This window comes from Grus americana, chromosome 18 (assembly GCF_028858705.1).
Source record: "Grus americana isolate bGruAme1 chromosome 18, bGruAme1.mat, whole genome shotgun sequence".
Classification (NCBI taxonomy): Eukaryota; Metazoa; Chordata; class Aves; order Gruiformes; family Gruidae; genus Grus; species Grus americana.
In genome coordinates this window covers 10,213,355-10,236,734 of record NC_072869.1, presented here as the reverse complement: position 1 = coordinate 10,236,734, position 23,380 = coordinate 10,213,355, and the positions used below count along the sequence as shown (strand labels likewise).

The following is a 23,380-nucleotide window of genomic DNA, read 5'->3' as shown; positions in this document are numbered from 1 at the left end:
TGATACTGCCTACAGAAAGAAATGTATTTTAATGTCTTTTCCTTCTTTCATTTTTCCTTCACAACTTTGTCATGTTATCTTTCAGCTTTTTATTGGTGCTACACTTAAATATTTTACATGACCGGCTTGGTTTTAGATATCAGAGATTTTTAGACTGATAAAATCATGTGACCTTTTAAGCACTGGGTCGGAGGAGAGAAAAATCTGTATTTAAACATAGAAAAATCAAATGTTCTAGCCATATTTCAAGAAGTTGCACCATTGCAAAATGTAAATAGATGCTACTTTTTTACCTTCAGTGTAGGGCAGTATCTTTAAAGGTGGGTTTATGCTTTCGTATGCCATGATGTGTAATTGAATGCTGTGTGCTATAGGATTGCCCTTCTGACACTGTATCTCTGGCATAGAGATGTTTCTGATTTTTAGGTGGGAAGTGTTGCATATGATCATAACATCTGTAATATTTCCTAGAGCCTGATAGATCTACAATTGTAGGAGGTCTTTTTCTTGCAGTGTTTCAGCAGTATTGCTTGCAATCCCATTAGGAAGAATGTACCATTGAAATAAGTTGCAAGAAAAAAAATAAAACTTTTGTTTTCAGATGTTGCCTCATTCTGAGGTTGCTTTTATTAAGGTCTCTATTACGGGGCCTGATTCACCTTTCCTAAGTAGAGACCAGTATATGTATTTGTATGGCAACCAAAGAAAGAATAATTCTAGTAAAATGAAAAAACGCTCTTCTGAAGTCACTGAACCCTGTCAGTACACTATTTGGTTACTTGGCACTTCAGGCTTTGTGAAATGTTCAGCAGCTAGGTTTCTCTCTTCTGGGACTAACCTGTACCAAGCTTTATATCCCTGTCAAAATGAGATGATGTTTATTTTTTCACCTCTATCTTTGTGGTCAGCTGTACTTCATTTTTACATAGCACTGCTTGCTTTTTTAATAGCTTTGTCTTTTCTACAGATATGTTTGTTTAATGACCCATTAGATAACTTCATGGAGACGTACAGAAGGAATATGAATAAAATCATGTTAAACCTTATTCATTTGGCAGAAGAGTAAAATGTGTCTTCAGATGTAACTATGACTAGTGGTCACCTCCTGATTTGAAATAACTGCTTCTCTTCCAGGGCGTGCCAGAAGATTTGCTGTTTTTTTATAAACATATCCAAAAGGGCGGTGAAGTCTTTCGAGTAAACCATTGCCTCCTGCTCTACCGTTACCATCCACAGGCTGCAACTCATTCCGTCCTAGAGTAAGTTGCATTTTTGGGTAGAACTTAAAAATTAGCTTCCTATTGGATGATTGGCAGCAGAGATGCTTAGTCTCTTCAAGACATCACACAGCAGAATAATTGTTGTGTTTAAGTTGTGTTTAATTGTTTGTTTTCAAAAAGGCTAAAACGAAAGCATGACATAATATGTTGGTAGTATCCTCTTTTGATGATGAAAGATTAGTTTTCTGTTCATTCTTGTTATAATTTGCTGTTGAGTAACATACTGTAATGCTGGAATTGACATTATGAATTGAAATCTTTGGTTCGGATGCTGTTGCCCACACTATCGGTGTACCTGTGTTAATGATTTAGTGAGGCAAGAATGGGGTGAGGGCATTGTAACATTTGACAAATATTCTAAGAAACTGTTCTGTCTTTGTTCTTGAAATAATTTCACAATGGGTATTGTAAGAGCAATGAAGCATGTTGGGGACTGCGTTACAGCAGTAGTGTTTTCTCAACTTCCAGTTATCATCCCTTCAGCTGAGAGAGTAACGGATCACGTGAGATCTCGTAATCTGCCTCAATAACTTCTCTGGTTATTTAAAGCATTTCTTACCCTCAAAGCAGATTAAGAATACTTCATATGATTATGTATCTCATTTGCTGAACATGGCAAAGCAAGCAGTGAAGCAGTAACTTCTTCAATACTTAGAACATGATTGCAAGAACGTGTTTGAAATGTATCCTAGTGGTGAAATTTTATTGGGATTTTTAATTAGGAATTTTAATATGTGAGGTTTTGATTCTCATATTTTTCGTCATGTGAACCATAATATATAAAATATTTTTTTATTTTAAAGCTTAATTTCAAAATGAACTGTCTCAATTTAAAAAAAGTAAACAGAAACTTGAAATACCAACGAAAACCCTCTTTTGAAAAAATAATAAAACCTAAACCTTTCATCCGATGATGTGCTGCACTTACATATATTATTTTCCTATTTTAAAAGATATAAACCATCTAAATCAGATAATAAGGTTTGAAAAATACCTGAGGATGTTTAGCAGTAGTTATCTCAGGTGCTTCCTTGTAAGTTGTTGCTTACTGCTTTTACAGTGCTGGTGTACCCTTAAAGAAAATGTTAAATTGTCAGTTGCTGATTCCTCTACATGCTCGTTTTACCCATCAAAGGCATTCTTCATAATCAGAAGTCCTGCAAGTGGAACCAAAGTAGTTTCTTTCCCTTATGCATTCACATTAATGAAAAATTATGTGAGTTTTACTGTCCTTCAGGAGTCCCACAACAGAACCACAGGGGTCATTAAGTAAACTGTTTTGTTACTGATTCGTGATAGAGACTTTTCAGTCAGTCCTATTTGTATGGCTTTATAGAACTGACTAGCAAAACTAAACAGTTTTATGTGCATTTTAGTTGTATATTGCTGTATTATTTTATTACTGTAAATACTATAGTATGCTAGCATAAATATCATGCTTATGGTTAGTGTCACAAGAGATCTTTATAAATACATATATATGTATATAAAACCATTTATCTCTGGAACAGTCATTCCAAGCAAACAGAAGATACTCTATGGGTTTTGCAAACAAATAGGAGGTAGATTATTTTCCTTTTTATTAGTGTTTAAGTGTAAGGGGTTTTTTCCTCTTCTAGTGTGTGATCATTTTGGCAGTTAGTTACCAACTTTTCAGCCACGCATCACGGGATGCTAGAACTCTTGGAAGCCTGTTGCTTGTATCTGTGGGAAAACATCTTATTCTTGGAAATGAGTTTGTTTTGAATTTACTGCAAGCTGTTGCTTATTCAGATCTACAAGGTTGTGTGGCACAAGCACCCTGAATTACAACATACTGTGAGAATGTGGAAATACTGTAAGCTGTTTCAGATGTGCAGTTTACATGTCCAAATTGGCGCCTTTCTTGTCTCATTCTAAGAAGTCAGGCTAGCCATTCTTCCTGTTGGCTTTTTGCTGGTACTACCGTTAATAATATTTTGTGTGAACTTTCAAATGCGAGGTTGTGTAACGTCTCTGCTTATTGGCTTGTTCCCCTGTTTGTTGCTGAAGTCATGAAGGGCTGTCCAGCATTTCTTTCTAAAGACGGAGGTGTGCATTGAGCAAAAAAGACGTCAATGGACTCATCACAAAGCTTTAAGTTTATAATTCAAATTGGATCTTTCCTAACTTGCCTTTTGGTCACCCCACCTTACTAAATTCTACCTATTCTAGAAGTCTCTTTTTTTTTAATGGTGTGTTTTCTTTGGGCTGTTTTCTGTGGTGTTTTGCCTTTTGCCATCAGCCTATGTTGTCTTTGAACTTTCAGAGTTAGCATAGACCTGGATTTGGAAGTAGCAATTCACCAACCAGATTAATATCTTGTCTGAGATCAAAATGCTGCTTATAGGAAAGCTGATTTTTTTATATATATTTTTAACAGTTTATGCCTAGTTTCAGTCTTAAAAAATAGTTTGAAGCTGGTTAGTAGGACTTGTTTATACAAAGGTGTGTAATTCAATCTTTTCAGCAAAGACAAGGGTCGCTCGTAGCCCATTATGGGCTGATTTCAGTTTATATGAGTGTCTTTCATTACTGTTCAGGGAAAAAAAATGCCTGATTTTCCATTTTCAGACTTCCTAAAATATATTAAAAAACTATTTGGCAAGAGACATTTAGTTCTTTTTCTTTAGTATGTATAATTGTAAACAGTAATGATTTTCAGGTCATTTCCTATGATTAGTATCCTTCTGGAACAAATATCTAGAGGTGAAAGTATCTGTGAAGCAGGAAACAAAATCTTATTTGCATTCTCCCTTACCCTGGAGGCATCAGACTGCGTTATTAAATGTTTTGGGTGTGTGACAGAATCTGAATGAAGTACAGTCTATATTTAGATTTCATTAGGTGCATACAGAAATATAAACGTTCTCCTTGTAATTTCATCTCAAGTCTATGATGGGTACCTGCTAAATGTGAAGGAGCAATACAAGTTTTGAGAAACTTCTCTTCAGCTAGGGATTTACAACACAAAATCCCATGTCTTGTATCTCTTAGATCTAAATCATTTTATCGCACATTACAGCTTGTATCCTATAGCTACATTACACTGATTTGTTACAATATCAGAGCTGGCTTTATAACGAGAAATACTGTAGTAAGAAAGTTTGGTGTATAATAAAAGCATTGTGAAATTCATAGATTTTTATCTTGCTAAAGGGGAGAAAAAGAAACTGTATATAAAACAATGTACCTCATTGCAAGATAAAAGTCAGCTTGGAGCAAGATGAGCAATAAAACCTTGTACTTGTCTTTAGGTAGTGTTGCTCATGAAGACAGGCAGTTGGGGCAGGTAGCTAACCTTTGTAGCAATGTAGAAACTTGGTCAAGTGAAATTTAATAGACGTAGAAAATAAGGCTTGTACCTTCCCTCTGAGATTCAGGCGATTCCCTTTTATGCAGAAAATGTGAAGCATACTCACAAGGCTCACAGTAATTTCATATGCCATGTATTCAGAATGAGTATAATATTGTAAGAGCTTGTTCTGCAGAAATAACCAAAATTACGTAATCTATTGAAACCATCTGGTTTCAGGCTCTAGAAGCTTCCAGTGTCATCTAAGCGAAGGAGAACAGGCACTTAGTCTGAAACACACATTGGTTGTTTTAGAGGTACTCTGAGGCGTAGGTCTCGTATCACTGATGAGCGCAGGAATGCCTGCTTCATTTCCTGCAAAAACACATGCATCCAAAAATAGGCAGGAGAGAGGAATAGCGTAGCATATTCCTCTACAACTGAAATAAAGATGAGGTCAACTGCATTTTTATCTTCTATGCTTGCATTTGGCACTTCAATTAAACATGGAAACTAATGACCTCATTAGATTCTTGAAAAGTAAATGGCACTAACATTGATAGTCTCTGTCTTTCTTAATAAGCCTTTCATGAAAAATAGGCCACAATGCAAACCATGCCTCAGTTAATGACCCACGACCTGAAGATGAACTCAGACATTAATAGAACCTATTAACAGTGTAAATGTAATAACTCAGTGGGATGATATAGTCCAGCAATTAATAAGTTCACATGAAGTTCAACAGAACAACAGCGACAAAAAAAATCAGTTTATTCACCAGTATGGTCAAGGTTCAAATGGGATTCATTTCTGAATTTCCTGTGGATTGTAAGGACCTTGAATTCTGCGTGCAAAACTAGCTATAAAGAATCTGGTCTTTCAACTCTTGCTGTGATTCAAAAGTTCTCTGTTCTTCCATCTCTGGATTATCTATCAGGTGAGAGCCACCTATAATATAAAACTCTATTATCCTGCCATGAATGAAAAGCCACTGGAAGAGGCCGTTCACTCAAATAGCTCCTCTTCCTGGCTAGTGTTACCCGAGTAGCATGCGGGACCAACGTATATTGAAAGGGTCAGATTTATAGATTTATAGTATTACTGTGGATGGTAATCGATGCCTAAAATTCCAGTACTGTTTAGGATATTGGGCTTGCATTTCTCAAGTACTTGGACATCTGTCTGCTCTGTTGATTCACTTATGTAGCCTCACTGGGGGAAGGAGGGGAAAGGCAGTCAAACAATATGGCGAGGTTTAACTGAGCTCAGACATTAAATCATATAGCTTTTATTGTCACATTATCTTTCATTTCAAAATAGGAGTAGAGCAGATGTTTCTTGACTCCTGTATTCAGTCAGTAGGTCACCACCCATTTTAACAGAGCTCCATTGTTACATTACTTGGGTGGATGGTATGGTAATAACTACTTGGGACTGAGGAACACACTTCGTAGTCATTCTCACCCGCTGCATGAATACCCTCATTTCACTCCTGCAGAATTTTGGCTCCTCTTCTGCCTTGCAGACTACATAACTGATGAGTATTGAGGGGCCACAGCAAGTGAGATCTTAGGAAAACTATGTTAAGCCTCGAGAATGATTTTTCCAAGTAGAAAAATGTATACTTCTAACGTTCCTTTTGTAAAGTAAAGAAGTGACAAGAAAATAAGTGAGGAAAATAATGTACTTCAAGAATTTGGGTCAAGGAGGAGTATTAGGATGTGGGAACCACCTTCTGCAATCGGAAGAATGTGTATCCCACCTTCTGGCTGAGGAAAATCTTGTTACTGAATACAGGCTGGGAAATGAAACTAAAGGCTACTGGGAAACTGCTTGCTTTAATCCTTTCTGACGTGGGTAGGAAAGGCAGCCTTTATTTGGGATGGTGCAGAGTAATAATACCTCCTAGTTTGTGCTGGTGGCTATGAATATGTGATAATGCAAAATCTGAAAATAGCTGTGAGAATCATCTCTGAGTAGTGGTTTGTACAACTTCTAGATTGTTTCAGACATTTTCTTTAATCATCCTTTGCACGTTGGTACAGTTCCCGTTGGTTGCACCTGCACTGGCTCTTAAAGGATGGGAAAATGGCGTTCCTTTATCCCTCAAGGCAGGAATCCCAGTTATCTATTCTGGAAACATCAAAAAACGTGGCAAATTAGGTGAACCGGAAACCTGAAGGGGATAACTGAAACTCTCTCGACACTCTGTAAGCTGCCTTTTGCTTCAACACGTGAGCTATGTTGTTTATGCAGAGCACATTTTCACAAAGATTAAATCTGTAGTTGTCACTGTCAAGCTCAGTCACAAATTCTCCCCTCAATTCTGTATTTATCTGATGATCTTGGCTTGCATTGTTAAAAGTATTTCAAGGTTGACTCAAGACTGCAAAGTTTTTGATATAACTTAAAATTTTCATTAAAAAGGGTACACACAGTACAGGGATGTGATTTTAAAATACTTTTCTGTGAGCATTTTCTGAGAGTCTTATAGTGATGCAAGCAAAAAATCACAAGTGCTGAGTATGTTGGCTTCATTTTCACAACCCAAAATAAGTATTTATGAAAGCCATTTATTGGTGTTTAAATGAAGCTGTCTGACAATGTGCTTGTGTTTGAACAGTGATCCAATTCATTTGGAGTTTAATGAGTTTCATATCCTTTTATTTCCCAATGCAATTCCCTTAAATACTTTCTGCACTTGCATTTCTCAATATAACATTCATAGATAAGATTGGGTCAGTAAATCTGCTTCAGGCTGAGCAGATTTGGTCGGCTTGAATTTTACCTCTGTCGGGACTTCTGTGGAATATAGGCACCCATCACCTACAGAGCAAATGCATACTGTCTGGAAGCAACCGATACTGAATGTACTCTGACATCTCCATGACAATTAAAAACATTTTCTGTGTGCCTGGATGTAAATTCCAGTGTTTGCCCTACAACTAGAAGTTAGTTGATAATTCTTTTTATGCCTTGTAAGGTTGCCTATTCTTTTCCTTAGCTTTCTTTGCAAACTCAAGTGGAAAAGAAACTTGCCTCTGTCGCTCAAGTCAACAGAACAGATTCCGAAGTGCCTCTGGAATGTAAGGCAGTGTTATTCTTCTGAAGTCCCATTTCAAAGTGAAATAGTTTTAAAACCTTTCCATTTACATGTAAAGCAATAATCTTCCTTTTTAGAAGCTAGCAGAAGCTCTAAAATTTCCAGTAAAGTGATCCTGGAAAAATACTTGACCTTCATATTTCTTTCCTTTAACTTTCCTTCTGGGAATATAGTATGCTCTAATGAACATGGAAAAAGGCAAGTGTCAAAAGATGCCAGCAGCAGCTAAAGCTTTGCAGCGGGAATGCAGTTTGTGGTTGCATTAGAAGAGATTTGCAATCAAATCCAAGATTTTTTTTTTTTTTGCCATTAGATGAAGTGCTGGTTGGTGCATGGCCGTAGTCTTCAAAACAGTGCAGAAACTTTATATGGAGTAACTGTTCTTCTTGGGTATGTTTACTTGTGTGTGAAGTTCTTTCCAAGTTATCACACCACAAGCAATGATGAACTGCTAAGCAGGATTTGGCTGTGCTCAAAAATCGCACGCTGAGGTGAAGTGGGCTCTGTGGAGCTAACTAATAATCCCAGCAAGGATCTGTATGTCTTAGTGCTACGAGGATTCATGTTTTTCAGACCATAACTCAGGGATGTGAAGGAACGACACAAATAAACCCACAAAATTCCTATCATTAAATATGAGAAAAGTTTGCTAACAAACTTTTGGGAACAAATTAAGTTACCTATTAACCTTCATAACCTCAAATGTTACACTTGTACCTCAGGAGGTATGCTTCATAAGAGTAATTTGGAACAACAGATTTGGCTTTGTGACATTTGATAATCCATTACAAAAAGGAAAAATTTGAAAATGTTTCATAGAAGTCAGATGTTAATGTAATGCCAGATCATCAGGCATCTAGTGATCATACTCATGTATTTACCGTTTTGTAATAAAACCACAATTGGTGTAATGCATACAGGATTATGGATAATCAGAACTGCAATTAGGAGATGGAGCAGTCTGATTCATTGGTGAGAATGACGGACAACAGCGTTGCTGTAGCAGCTCCTGTTCCTGACTATTGACCCACCTGGACAGTTCAGATCCTGAATGTCAAGGAAACTTGAATGGATTTTGATTTTTCTGTAAAATCACAAGCTGCACTTGCAGACCAGAAGTATCTTGGTGTAGCTGCCTGGTGGTAATCTCTGCTGATTCATGAATCGGAAGCCTTATTTGAAGCAGCAGAAATAACAAATTCTTTGAGTATTTTGGTGTTTAAATTCCATACCAACTTGATATAGTCAGAAGACTGTGGGGCTCCAAGTTGAACTGTGAAGAAGGTATATTGGTAGGAAAAAAATAGGTGCTTCCCAAGACAAAGAAAACCATAGGCTACTTTAGGATCTCACAGGAAAATGACTAATTTTTTCCTATTAATGCTTTAACTAATTTCAGCATCTAATTTCTTGTATCACAAGATGTATTACGATTCATAGAACAAATTGTAATGATTGTTATAAACTGTATTGTGTTCTGTCATCATAAAGCAAATGGAAAAACTTATCTGAAGAAATGCTTTCAGAAAGGACAGACAATTAGATGTTTATCAGAATTTCCTATGAAATAAATTTCAACTCAAGATGCCTCGTTCAAGAGATGTAGATTAGGGAGATTCATCTGTCAAGCCATTAATTGAGGAAATCAATTTATTGTATCTAGAAAACTGTTTATTAAGTATAAGATTGGTTCCTAGTTAATGAACATTAAATGAACCCTGGACATAAACCAGATGTTCCTAACAGCGGGTGGTTTTGTTCAAACCATTGTAAATGATGTAGCCTTAAATATTACATTATACGGTGGGAATCACTGTTTTAAAAGCAATCGAAAGTGATAAGAAATGTGCACGCGCGCATGCACACACACAGTTGTAGTTGCCAAAGTGAATTAGTTCCTGCAGTTGGGATGAACAGCCCATGAATTCAATGCTTTCCTTGAAGTTGTCCCCTATTTCCAAGAACGTATCTTGAATTTGTTGAAGGTCTCATCCAGTCTTCAGATTTTAAAGATGTTAGGTGTTCCCTTGTCACTGTTTCCAAAGCCAAGTGGTTCATCATTTGGTAGTAGTCCCACAGTTTTTTTTTTACCTCAACCGTTTGGCTTAAATTATATTGTGGAACTTCTCACAAATATGAAGACATAACAGGGTAATTGGACACAGACATCTGCCAGCTTTCTTTTTTTTAAAGCATATTTTAAGAAGCTTTATGAAGCATACCACTTTTTCCAAAAAATAAAACCAAAAAAAATTTCCACTGCTTTTTGTTTCTAGAAATGCTATTTCTTAGAAAAGTCATTCAAATAAAGGCACAGTCACATTTGTATCACTGCTGAATAATACTTTGGAGCCTTTAAAATTAAAGAACTTGTATTTGGTCTAAAGTGTGCGTGTGCACATTCACAAGTGTGAATGGTGCATAACAGCCGGTGGTTTCAGTGTTGTGTGTGACTTCACAGTTCTGCAATTGTGTGTCGCTGTACGGGTGTCCACTGATTCAAGACTTTCATTGTAGCGTTGGGCTGTATATTTGGGTCAGTTGGAGTACTGAATTTGTGAGATTTCAACTTTGCATTGACAAAGGAGAATGACTGCATGGGCAGATGGAACATGAAGAGGTCATCTTGGATTTAGGAGACAGTTTGCCTGTATGCACTGCAGGGTTGTACAGCAGTTTGTATGGCAGGTACGGGTACAGGAAACAGTGTATTGGTGGGCAGTTGCAATTGCTGGTATTGAATTTGATTACCATAGCCACAGTTTTTTGTCTTCTTGTGATCTTCTGTTAGGGTTCTTGAAAATAATAGTGGTTTAGCTACAGCTTCAAATCTATCCTGATGATTTTTGTCTGAGAAGTTCCACGGAATTTCTTTTTTTCTAGCAACAGTTTACATTTCCCTCAGAAATTTCTAATATAATGTTTTTCGGTGTGATTTTTTTTTTTTTTTTGTATCACATGGGAATCACTTTGGTCAGGTTTCTGAGTATGTACGTATGCATATAGGAATATAATAATGCTAAAAGTTTTAGGGGTCAAAATCCACCCTTTTTCTAACTCTCCAGGGGAACCATCTGGAATCACCGAGTCAGGTTTCTTGAAGACAGAGTCCTGAGCTCCTGGACATCATTCACCATTTGGAATGCTGGCAAGCAAGGCAAGAAGCTCTACAGAAGCTTGTCCCCAGCTAATCGGAAAAAGGTGAGCTGGTATGACTTGGGTAACATCTGTACAAACCCACTTTCTTCTCTTTCACATGCCTCCTTGCTGCTTCTAGCATAACGTAGCAAAATTCTCATAAAGTACTGTGTCCCCAAAGTACTAGTTGATGATTAATATAAATGGGGGAAATTCTCAATATTCCGCATAATGTATTTCTTTTAAAATGCTATATGACATAATTTAGAGCATATGGTGTGTATGTAGTGCAACATATGCACCCATGTTCCTGCCTGCTGATGACTAAGCATAGTAATAGGTTAGACACACTATATAACTGTTTATGGCCTGCTACTGCGTAACTAACCCTTGTAGTAGGCAGGTACCCCAGGTAGAATAACTCTTTATTTGGATGGTATAAAGTTTAACTACCTTGTCCAGGATTAGTCATACATATATAATATTGCCCCGTTCCTAAGTGAATACTGGACAGGTCCCTATCAGATGCTGAGCAACCTGATTTGTATTATGAGGAGCAGTTGTACTGTAAGTCCCTTTTGAAAAGCTTGATTGTTTAAAAATAGGGCTGGGGTGCGGGGTGAACAGGCGAGTAGAGACTATTGTACATGACTATCTAACTCAATTTACAGTCAGTTGAAAACGTGGAAGTTACTTGTATTTGGCAATGGCAGATATTTCTCAGGAGAGATTTGTCCGAGAGCTTAAATACCTTATTTTACAGCATTTTCTTTTGTGTAATAACTTTTTGTTAGATAAAGGCTTTAGGGCTAATGTCAAATGGCTGTTTCTTATAGAGAGCTGCAAACCATTCATTTTATTACCAAATGTGTTTTCTTTTCTTAAAAATATGGATGGGAAGACAAAATGACAAATATATATATAAACCTAATTAATGTACTGGCCCTCAGACCACACACATCTAAAAAGAAAATAGAAGAAATTTGTATACCCATAGTCAAAATTACGGAATAGACATGGGAGACACTCACACAGTAAATACACAACACAAGAATTGAACCTGAATTTGATACTCCAATGCCATCCCTCTTCCATTGCCATCATGTGGCAGTGGGTGAACTGTACGAAGAAAGAAGATTAAATGCCATGATGTGTCTTCATTCCAAGTTACCTCATTCCAAGACGGCAGAACCGTCCATTAAATGTATTGCATTATTTTTGGTCATGTAGTGCATTGTGCTTTGGGCGTTTTATGAAAACGTTCTCTTTTGCTAATATTTTGCAGAGCGCTTTGTGAATTCCACTAACTTAGTAGCAACCATTGCACTTTTCTGTCTACAGAATTATGAGAATTGGAAAATAAGTTCCAAGGGAAGAGATGGCAGCTTGTCTGGCAGTACTATGCAAGCAGGGATTTTTGAGATGTTTTGGAAAAAATAGACTATGTTGGGTTTGTAGCAGTGTGTCACCATCTTAGGAGTTGGGTATATTGTTTTGTTTTGTTTTTTAGCTTTTTTTGTGCCAAGCCAAAATGGAGATTGAGATTAAGATAGAACCCCTCTCTAGCTTTGGGTTACATTTGCCACCTACTTCTATAAGTGACTCATTCAGGACTTCACATCCTGTTCAGCAAACATAACGATAATTTGAAGATGTCACTGCAGAGGTGATAAAAAGGGCAAGAGAAAAATAATGTTGGTGGGGTTTTTTTGCCATTTTTCTGCCAAAGAACCAAAGCTTGCCTTTTCTTCAGTAAGGAACAACCTCCATTCCCCACTACGCTAGCGCTGGCAGTGTGGTTCTAATTAACTGGATCTTGCCGTTCTTTCCAGCTGACCTTTGTATAACATTTGCTTTGGCAGTGTTGCATGCTATGATACTATTTTGCTTCTGTCAAGGTTACAATTGCACATATTCCAGTATGTTTTAGTTTGATACTGAAATATTGCATTAGGCATTAACCCATTAATTACTGGATACTATACCAGACACATTCTGCAAGCTTATGTGCCAGATGCAATTGCAGATGCCAATTATGACTCATTTAGCAAACGTACTGCAGAAAACTACTGCTAAAAGGCAGTCACAGTCTGATCCTTAATACCTTATATAGAGAATCAAAATTTATCCACTGACATGTTTTCTGAAGTATTCTGAGGTTTTCTCAATAACAACGAAGATAAATAGCTTCAGAACGTGACTTGTATCATCCTAAGAGAGAGTAGAGGCCTCGCTTTTAGATAACACTAATTTCATCAGAAATTAGCTATCTGCAGTGCTTAAAGCACTAGTTTTATGTAGTTGTTCAGGCTCATGATTGCCACTGTAACTTCCTAGCTTTTCCAAAAGTGAGATCCCAAGTCTATCCATCTCGGTCAGAACTGAAGCTTAAATGGTATTCAGATTTTTCCTAGTAAGTCAGTGGCAAAAGGCTGTAGAAATAGTTAAAACATCTCGCTTCGCCATGTGCTAATCAAAGGGTTATGCTGCTGGAGTTTCAGGAAATAAATTCATAAAATTTGCAGTAGGTAATTCATGGCAGTTTTCCTTTTATTCTAAATTAGTAACAGTAAAAAGAGTCTAGTTAAACTCCATGTTATACTTTTCCTCAAAAATCCTTCAGGTATTTTGTGACTAATCTTCAATTCTTGCCAAAGACTCTAAAATCCCATATGAACAAAGGTTGTAAATAGTTGTTGCTTCATCCTTTCCAGCCCTAAAAACAATAAAATACTTTTCCTGTCTCACCCTTTAATGACTACCTTAACGAGATTTAAGCTTTCAGATATTCTGTTAATTGTGAGAACACTACAGATTCAGTATAATTTTGGATCTACAAGTAGAATCTAGTGTTATTTTATAAATGGAGGCGCTGGAATATGAATTCATCAATTATGTAAAATAGAGACCTTTTAAATACAATTTGAAAAGCCTCTTAAGACAAAATATGATGTATTACATCAATACAATTACTATTTTCTCCTCTGAAGGTCCAGTTGTATAAAACAGTGTGATCTTAAAAGGTTTATTACCCTTTGAAATGCAGGTAAAATTGCCAAAATAAGCTGTATAATTTAACTGTCTAAATTTAATTTCAGTTGTTTTCATACTTAAGTCTGTTTAAACTCTTGAAAATGTCACCTATGCTCTGTTTCCCTGTTGCTGCATCCATTATTGAGATTCAGAATTTCATTAGATGTCATAAGACTGATTTTGGTTGGAATGTGGAGTCACAGCAGGGTTGTTTTCTAAATTGACACTAAGTACCTGTAGAAAATTTGGGACTAATACTCCTAGAATAAATAATAAAACCCTCCAAACCCCCTATTACATACAGCTTGTATTGGTTCGTAATTATGAAAAAAACCCCTAAACTCTACTAAATCTTCAGGAAGAGAATTAATTAGTTCAAACTGTCTGGTTTAGGGCATGTAAGAAAACATCTTTTTCAAAAACAGAATGTGTCTAGTATTTTTAGAACCTGATAAACAAAGCAGTTGTATTTCTTACACTGACTAGGTTTTTGTGGGATGTTTGAAAAGTATAAACATGTTGCATGCTGAACAGCATTGTTTCTTAGAAAACAAAATTTTGGCAATTCCAGGAAGCAGCAGTCTGTGTATGTTCATACTCACTAGTAAATTATTACTTTAGTCTGTTTGGAAAACAGTCTGAATTTGAATTATGGCTATGTTAAAAGAGAAAATGACACCTAAGCAATATTCTCTCTTTTCCTTCAGACATCTGTATGGTGAATATTAAAATAATTCTTTGTCTCCAAAGAGTTCAGGCAAAAATCCAAGGCTCAGTATTTTTGCTAAACAGCAACACAAGAAAAAAATTATTCAACTACTAGGTTTTTTATGAATTAATTACCAGGATCTCAGTATTCTTAGGGAAATTCTGTTTCCTGGCTGTCCTCTTCTTGATTCACGCAGTTGACAGTGGTTCAGTATTAGCATTTCTGCAAGAATGAAGTTGAACAGACCTTTTTTTGTTTAAAACACATCCGTCTTGTCTATAATTTGCAGCTGAAGATGGAAACCAAATGTTTTTTGGATGCTACATATGCCTGGAGGGTTTCTGAGCTGTCTTGTCTGCTCTTTTATTCTCTGTCAAACTTTAGCTCAAAGGAGAACTTCAGCATTAACATTTTGTGTCATTTCCGATAGCTGAAAATAGTCCTCAAGTAGCTAAGAGAAAAGGAGGGGGTAAGTACGAAATAAGCATCAGCTAATTAGTGGCATGGAAACAGCACCAGTACGCGGCCAGGCCATGAAGTTTCTCTATGACAACCCTGTCTGCTAGTGGCAAACTCGAAAGCTCCAGGGAAGTATTTTGTGCACCCTTTTCCCTAGCTCAGTAACCATTTAAAATCATCTGCTCGCTTCTCTTCGCCTTTTTTCTACGAGCACCATAACTAAAGCATGTACTTCAACGATGGTCCTTCAGCTCACTCACAAAAGCAAGAAATGTTTAAGTTTTGTAGCGTTTTAGTTACTCTAAAGTATACAGATGGCAGTATGAGAGACTGAAGTGGGGGCATGAAAAAGCAAAGACACATAAAGAAAGGGAAGAATATTGTACTCACCTTGACTGTTGAGCGGAAGATAGAATGGCAATGTGAAAGCGAGATAAAAGAGAGCCTACAGAACAAGGAGAGATTAAATTTGAAAGCTTCTCTTAAATCCAGGTATAAAACAACTTAAAATGGCATGGGTAAAATAGAGGCTTTGTTTTGGACTATAGCAAATACTTCGTCCTGAAATTTGGCGGGGAACTCTCCCTGCTGCTTCCATTTAGGAAGATGTGCTTTTTGCAACGTCCGTTCTGTCAGTACAGAGGCATGCACACTTGAAAAGTTACTGGCATAACTAATTTAGTTATCTGTTCTAGAGAAATGAGACACTGGCAACTAGTTCCCCCACTGTTAGGTAGAAAGGCAGTTGTATGTTGTATGTAACAAGGGAAATTTCATATATGTGATATTTAGAAGCTTATTTTGCATGTTGGATTCTGCTGTTAGAATTCTCTTGAGCAACTTTGTTATGTAGATGTGCAAAGAGGGAAGATGCTGCTGTCTTTAATGGCATAGAATCTTTAAATGGAGTCATGAAATGCGTGCTTGGAATTTAAAGATACTCACAGCTTCTGTCATGGCTGTAATGCTGTAGAGGTGAAATAAAAGCAGCACCCTGATACTGAAAATCACTCAGATTGTGCCGGATTGTTGCTTGCTGGTTTCCTAGTTCCGCTTATGGCGTACTGGAAGATGTTTATGCCTCTGCATGTCTCTTGTTCTGTTTGTCATTAACTGTACCTATTTAAACTTGCATTATAATGCTTTCAGTTACTTTGTTTTGACATGAATGGCCAAAATTGATTTAACTTTTGCAGACATGTATATTAACATGCTTCCGAGGCTTTGTGTAAGTTTGAATGAAAGAATTATAAATAGAAGAATCAACAGGGTCACTAGAAGTTTAAAATGGATGAAGGACTGCATGAGATGTGGAGAGAATGCAAAAGGGGAGATCTGCTCATCTAGGATTTTGTACAGCGTGTGCAGGTTGTCGTCTTTAAAGATAAATTTTATGAGACCAATTGATGTAATGAGGAGGGAGAGGAGACAATGTGCAGGTGACCATTTATCAAAAGGATTGTCCATTTTTTCTCTCATGCTCTACTAAGTTACTCTCCCTTGTAAAACTTGCTTTCATATCCTGAGAATTTGCTTGGATTGCATTTTTGTTGCTTTCCATAAATGATCCTTACAGACCTAAAGCAGACCACAGGAGAAAATAAGATGAGGGAATAAAATCCTATGAAGATCATTGACCACAAAAGGACATTATTAGGCTGATGAAATCTTTTAGTTTTTCCATTAGGAAATCCGAGTGGAACGGGAAGTGTAAGGAAACATCCTCTGCGGTACCCAACCAGGCAGTAAACAAGTCAAATATGAAACAAACTATTAATTCTCGTGCAATAGTAGCACAACTCAGACAGCTAGGTAATTACAGTTGCACCCCAGGCCCACTCTTACGGACTGCTTAGGCTGTACGTTTGGAGTAGGATTAATCTGCTGCCCATTAATCTCCTTTTACCCCAGGGAGGTCTGATAGTCCCAGCCTGTGTGTCCCTTCACACAGCTGCTGCGTTTATTCAAAGGAACCAGCTAGAGAAGTGCTTTTATCTGCCTCAAATGTGTCTTCCCCTTGCAGAGATTTTTTTTTTGAGTAAATAGCTTATCTTTTGAGCCATATAAACTTTCTTTTATGAGGGGGAAAACTATTTCTTATTTTTCCCTTACACTGTTGTTAATGTATGTTGCAATCCATATTTATAAAAATTACTTATACTAATTATCTAGCTGGTGTATAACACATATCTAGCTGTCTCTCCCAATTTTTAACTGAGAGAAATAGCAATCTTTGTTTTGGAATTGTGCAAATTTTCACATAAGTGATGTTCAAAACAAAAAATACATAATCATTTCTATATTTTCTTAAAACTGAAGTGTGATCTGAGGACTCAGTAAGCTTCAGTGGTGTCATATTGTCAGAGGCGTTGCCAAAGAGCCATTTTGCTAGAAGCAGAGGAAAAAAAAACCAACTTGAGACTGCTTTATTGCTTTAGAATTCATAGGTTCCTCCCTGGGAGACAGTAGTTCATGTATGGATAGATGGTCTTCATAAAAGATACAAGAAAGAAGCCCATTAATGCAGGAAAATAAATAGGTAACTCTGACTTTATCCTATAAGTGTAAAGTAAATAGCTCATATAAGCCTGATGCCTTGAGTTCTCCTTACAGGATAAACAACTGTGCGTAAGACCTGTATTTAGACTCCAGACATAGATTTTCTTTAATTGGAAAATAAATAGTGTGTGTCAGAAAAATAGTTGACTTACATTTTGGCCACCCACATGGTGTACAGTCTGGCAGAAAAATTGCCCATTCAGGTCTGACCTGTTTTATAATACTGTAAATATCAGCTTTGAGCTGGCTGAATCCATTGAAAATTATACGTGGAGATACCTTAGTGGTAACTCACAAAAAGGTCAGAGTCGTTTCCATCTTCCAAGGGAAATTTGTCACAGACTTACCTGTGAAGTGTTGGGGTGTTTTTCACACAGCTGCTCTTACCGGGAGTTTCGTGTGCTAGATCGTCTGGGGGATGCGTGGTTAGTAGGGTAAGGGCAGGTTGCAGAATTTTCTAGACATGGTGAAGAGTTATGGCAGTGGAAGAAAATAGCTGCAGTTATTGGAAGATAAGTCAATGGATTGGACTGCATCTATTCCCAGAACTCTGTTGGGTTGACAGCGAAGACATATCCCGCTAAATTTTGTTTATAAAGTTCACAGCTTCTAGGAGAGTAAAACATTAGTGGTAGAACTGAGTTTTGCGGAATATTGGAGAATTTTAAAGGTGGTTTGCACAGAATGAAAAGTATACAGGTCAGTGACCTCTCTTTCCACAGTGGCTTCTGCTTGCTTCCCTTCATATGTATATGTGCTTATATACATGCGTGTGTATGTATGCATGTGCACATATAAATAAGATGGGTAGAGGAAATCTTGGGATGTAGTTACTGCTCTCAGTCCACACCATCTGATTTTCAACTACATTAAAGCATTGCAGTGGTCATGGAAATGGGGCCAGAGATGTAAAGTGTATTAACTTGGGTTTAAGAGAAAAACGAAAGGCTACGGAAGGTCCTGGTTCTCAGTCTTTGTGCTTGAAGGAGTTGCTTGTGTTTGCTGCTGTCTAACCCAGCCTGCATCAGCCACAAAGACCTTGTACGATGTCTGGTAACTTCCTAGTACTGCCCTGAATTCCCTCGCTTCTTTCATTTCCATTATAATGCCTGAAAGGGAAGTGTCTGTAGTGCGATCCCTGCTTCAGGATCAGCCAAAGCAAAAATGGGGATCTGCTGGTCTGTAATGTGATTCCTTTAGTCACACAGCGAAAATTTAACGTTTCCTTCATGTTTTGTTCTCTATGTCTTTTGGTGCCTGTTTTCAAGCAACCTATTTTCCAGGGATGAACGTCTACCTCTAAGTGGTTCCAGGGACTCTCCCTGCCCACCCCCCCAGTTTATTAGCTGTGATTTCCACGCTGACGTTGCATGGAGGTGGTGTTTAGCCATGGTTGTAGCCCCTCAATATTTTTATTTGTATTCTCTCTCCATTGATGTGTAATGGAAGAGCTGATATCACGGTATTTAAGGGTTTGGATAGAAAACTGTTCCATTGGATAGTGGAAATATCTCCAAAGTATTTTTGATGTAGAAATACCTTTTATGTTGCAAGAGAATGCAGCTCTATCTGGCCATTGCCTGCAAACACATGTAATACAGTTCTGTTCCTCTGCTGTTTTGCTGTAGAGGTGGCACTCTGCATTGGGAGGGAAGTAGCAACAAAGAACGGAACAGTTCAGCATTACGACACCAGTGCTCTTGTGTCAGTGTTTTCTTCTGTACAAACAGAATGAGGTCACTTCAGGTAAACGAAAACTATCATAATCACAGGAGGAAAATGTGTGAGGGAGATTTGTAGACACAGAGAGCAAGCCAGCCTTTTGCAGCCTTCTCTAACTTAATAAATTAATAAACAGCTGTCTGGCTTTTCAGATTTTCTCAGCAGTAAGTGTTGTTAATCAATTTTCAATGCAACAATTAAAAAGATAGGAAAACTGCTATCCAGCTTTTACCAGAATAATTGATTTCTGCAAGACCTTAACTATCCTAACTGTTCTGCTTCAGTGTAAGAGTTCCGTGTAGATAATCTGAGTAAGTCCAATGGAACTCAGAGGAAAACATAGCTATGTTTATTTTAAAAAGTCTTCCGAAATGTTACTGGCAACCTAATGGTTCAAAAATGAGGCCACTGTGTATTTTGGATTTCAGGCATTTATTATGCCTGCATATTTATGAAGAATGCAAATAAAAAACAATCTGAAATATCTGGCAGCAAGGGCTGCAAATAATGCTTCCATACCTACAGTAAGAATAACCAAAATGAAGGAGTAATTATATGTGTTTAAACACCAAATCTGCAGAACTTTTCAGCTGAAAAATGCAAAGTCCAAAACCACAGGAATTCCCCAGCCTGGTGTGTTTTGACCTAGAGTTGAGACTGGCATTCCCAGAGCATCCAAAGCAGTAGCCAGCACCGCTGTCCTGAGGTATCTGGTGGTGGATTATACGCTCAGGGTGGGCGGAAGGAGGAAGGTTTGTATTCCCTAATCTTAGGTGTTTAGTGGAAGTGCCAAAATGAGAAGGCTAGTCTCTGGTTTTAGTTTACTTAGGATATCGCTGAGGATGAAGTTGATGATCTTATAGATGTTTTCTCTTACGCAGTCAGTAGCTTAGATCACCTGTTCTCATGTCCGTAAAAGCATAATGTGCTCAGAGACAACTGCAAAATTGGCCCATCTCCTTAAGATAAACCTGGAAAGGATTTAATACATTTTTAAGCTCCCTGAGAGGATCAGGGCACAGTGCCCTATCCCTGTCCTCATTCACATGCCTGTAGCATCACTTACATGGATACACTATGGGTGAAATATCTGCAGGTAGCAAGGAACAGTACTGAAATGCTCCGCTTCTGTTTTGCCAGGTAACTGCATTTTGTGATGTTGATGAAAAGAAAATAACAAAAGGATTCTACACTTACGAAGAATCTGAGGTTAGTTATAAGTACTCTTGCATTCTTTACTGTGATCTGGAAGTGTTCAGGGAAATGTGATGAAAGAATACATCACTGATTTTAAATATTGTATAGCAACTTGTTTTGGTAAGGAGACTGCAACAGGAGACTAGCTAGCTGGGGACTGATGCTGGAGTGTGAACTATGGACCTCACGCTCCCTGAAGTCAGTTTAGAAACACAAAAATATATATACTCTGAAAGGATTCTGATGGTGGGGTAAAACATAGCCTTCGCTGACAGTTTTTTCTTTTAGGTGGGAGTAGAATTTGGCTCATGATGGATAAAAGTCAATTATCTATTAAAATAAAGAAAGCTTCAGTGATTAATTGTATCCTGTCTGTATATTATAGTTATACTGTACCTGAATAAGACTTTGAGAGATTCCTTTGGAGCCTAGAATTGTAGGCAGCAAAATTTTACTCCCTAGGTGAGGAAGGATGACATTTAGATGGCAATAAACAAACCATATAGGAAAAAAAATGTTGTCTTGTTGCAGTATTAACTTCATGGTAGCAATTAGCTCAAGACCTGGAGTAAAGTTTCATCCAGATTCAGTCCCTACAACGGTTGGTGAGAAGACAGTTCTTAGTTTCATGGGGCATTGGATCAGATCCTCAGAGCACAACTTGATGTCCAACTGCAGGGCTGGGCTGACTGCGCTCACTGGCCGCAGCCACACGCTCCCACTGCTTGGTTTGTAATGGGTCTGGCAGTTTGTGGCTAAAGGATGACTTGATCAGTGAGCTGATCTGGTTTTCCAGCAAGTTATCTTGTGAATCAAATTACCCTGAGGTTGCACGATCCTTGTATCTGATGGGAGTAGGGCTGAGGGAGGCACGGGGGGGAGGAGGGGCACTCCTCTGATACAGCTTGTGGTTAGGCTGGCGTAATTGTAAAATCAAATTCTATACTGGGAAGCTAAGGAGTGCTTTCAGCTGCATGAAAACCATCGGAGTTCAGGATTTGACCAGGAATACTGAGGAGTCACTACCTACCAGTGCAGTAACATTGTCAGCATAATTGTTACAGATCCTGCACATTTGTCTTCCTAACACATACTCACCCTCTCAGACCAGTTGTGAGGAAGATTGTATTGCAACCTGTTGCGAATCCTTAGAAAATTCTGCAGCTTGGATCCATGGTGAAGTCCCGCTTGGGCACAAGTCATTTAACGGGGAAGGATTCTGCTTTGTATCACTATCGTGCCTGCTCTGATGCTTCTCTGATGGCACAGTAAGCTGATTCAGCTCACTAAAGTGGCAGAAAATTAACCTGCCAAAAAAAGAACAAACATATTTTTTACGGGATAGGCTATTAAAGCAGCGTACCTTGCAATCAGATCAGAGAGGGAATTGTTTGGGAAATGACTTAAGAGTAGAGCTTGGATGCAAGGAAGAAGCAGTGGAGGAAAGGAGTGAGACCTTCTTTCAACAGCAGACCTGGTGTAATGTGTAACTTCATTCAAAGAAACACAATTGTATAGAAAGATTACGGCAAGAAAGGAAGGGGTACTTGAAACGACTCCAAAATAATGAGCGGAAGCACGTGACCAGCCGGACTATTTAACATGGGGTCTCAAAATCGTTTTTTCCCCTTTTAGTGTTTAGAAGCTCCTAAAACTAAGCTAACAGTAACGCTGTGTGCTCCTTTGCTCAATTCTACTGCTTTTTCCTGCAGGAGAGACCAAAGCCAAAAATTCCTATATGTCACTTCAGAGACGCAACTCCACCTTTCATTATCTGCGTGAAGCTGGTGAGTACTACCTTTAGCCTTAGCTGTATATGCAAAATCAGTATTTGCTCCTTCTGAAAATGAATTTCTATTTACTGAAAACAGCTTTTCCCAGCAGCTTTTACTATGCAATTGAATGGCCTTTTTATCAAATTGATTGTGCAGAGTATTTCAGGGATTTAAAAACAATAGTCTTAAGTAGTATTAAGAATAATAAAAGGAACAGCTTCTGTAAAGCAGCTTGGATCGGTTTTACCTTCTTGCCCAACATTATATACACACATGAGGATATACAGTCACCCACCTGGCCTCATTTATTCCTAATATTCTGCAGCCTTATCTATGGCGAAGGCTTTGTTTGTTAAATCAGACCTTAAAAGCCATTTTGTTTGGCACTGCCAGTTCTGAAGCCTCTTTTGTGCCTGACTGTGGTAACTCTCCTATTTCAACTGGTTTAATTGACCTAATAACGTAACTAGAAGAGGATAACCAGCAGTTATTTTGCTGTTATATTTAAAATAGCAAAGCACAATGTATGGGATAACACGTAAGTTTTAAAGCAAAATAGCAAATACATTCTAGTTGCAAATGCTAGTGAAAAAGTGTCAAACTAACTAAAACCTGTAGCTACATATAAGTACAGACATTCTAATGCCATACTAGATCTGTTCAAAGATTGACTAGCTGAATCTCATCTCATCTGGTATAGTCTGCTTTTAACTTAGCACTCCCGACTTTACGATCAGCTCTGAGATCATAACTATGAGTTGTAAAGCCAGACTGAAAGTACCTTAGGGCATTAGCATGTACTGTTGGTTGATAAACTCTTGGATAAGCTAGTAATATTACAACTAATTTAATTTTTCATACTACATATAATGGTGGGTGGAAGTCCCTAGACAAAACACCTGTGCAACCTGTTTCAGAGCACATTTAATTTGTGAAGCCCTTACAATGAGACCATTATGCAACATCTTGCCTGAAAACTCTGGCCTGTGACTTCAGTTGTGATTTCAGTTTATTTTCCACTCACAGCCACTGAGCATTTTCTACTTGCTGAGCACAGAACACTATAAGCCACAGCATCTTTTAGGTAATATG

General features: G+C 37.8%; 1 protein-coding gene across 5 annotated transcripts in view; it reads left to right on the top strand.

Moving 5' to 3' along the window:
- The window catches only part of B3GNTL1 (UDP-GlcNAc:betaGal beta-1,3-N-acetylglucosaminyltransferase like 1), a 133,264-nt gene that overhangs the window by 99,312 nt on the left and 10,572 nt on the right, over positions 1 to 23,380 (top strand). For 3 of the 5 annotated variants that reach the window (XR_008579739.1, XR_008579740.1, XM_054846535.1), the window contains exons 8-11: positions 1,135 to 1,259; positions 10,762 to 10,897; positions 20,457 to 20,525; positions 22,226 to 22,300. Coding sequence is in view for 2 of the 5 variants with exons in the window: in XM_054846535.1 (XP_054702510.1) it covers positions 1,135 to 1,259; positions 10,762 to 10,897; positions 20,457 to 20,525; positions 22,226 to 22,300 (405 nt within the window). In the remaining 3 variants the exon portion in view is untranslated. Of the gene's footprint in view, positions 1 to 1,134; positions 1,260 to 10,761; positions 10,898 to 19,222; positions 19,341 to 20,456; positions 20,526 to 22,225; positions 22,301 to 23,380 lie in introns of those variants that run through there. The other 2 variants (XR_008579741.1, XM_054846536.1) reach the window with 2 other exon arrangements.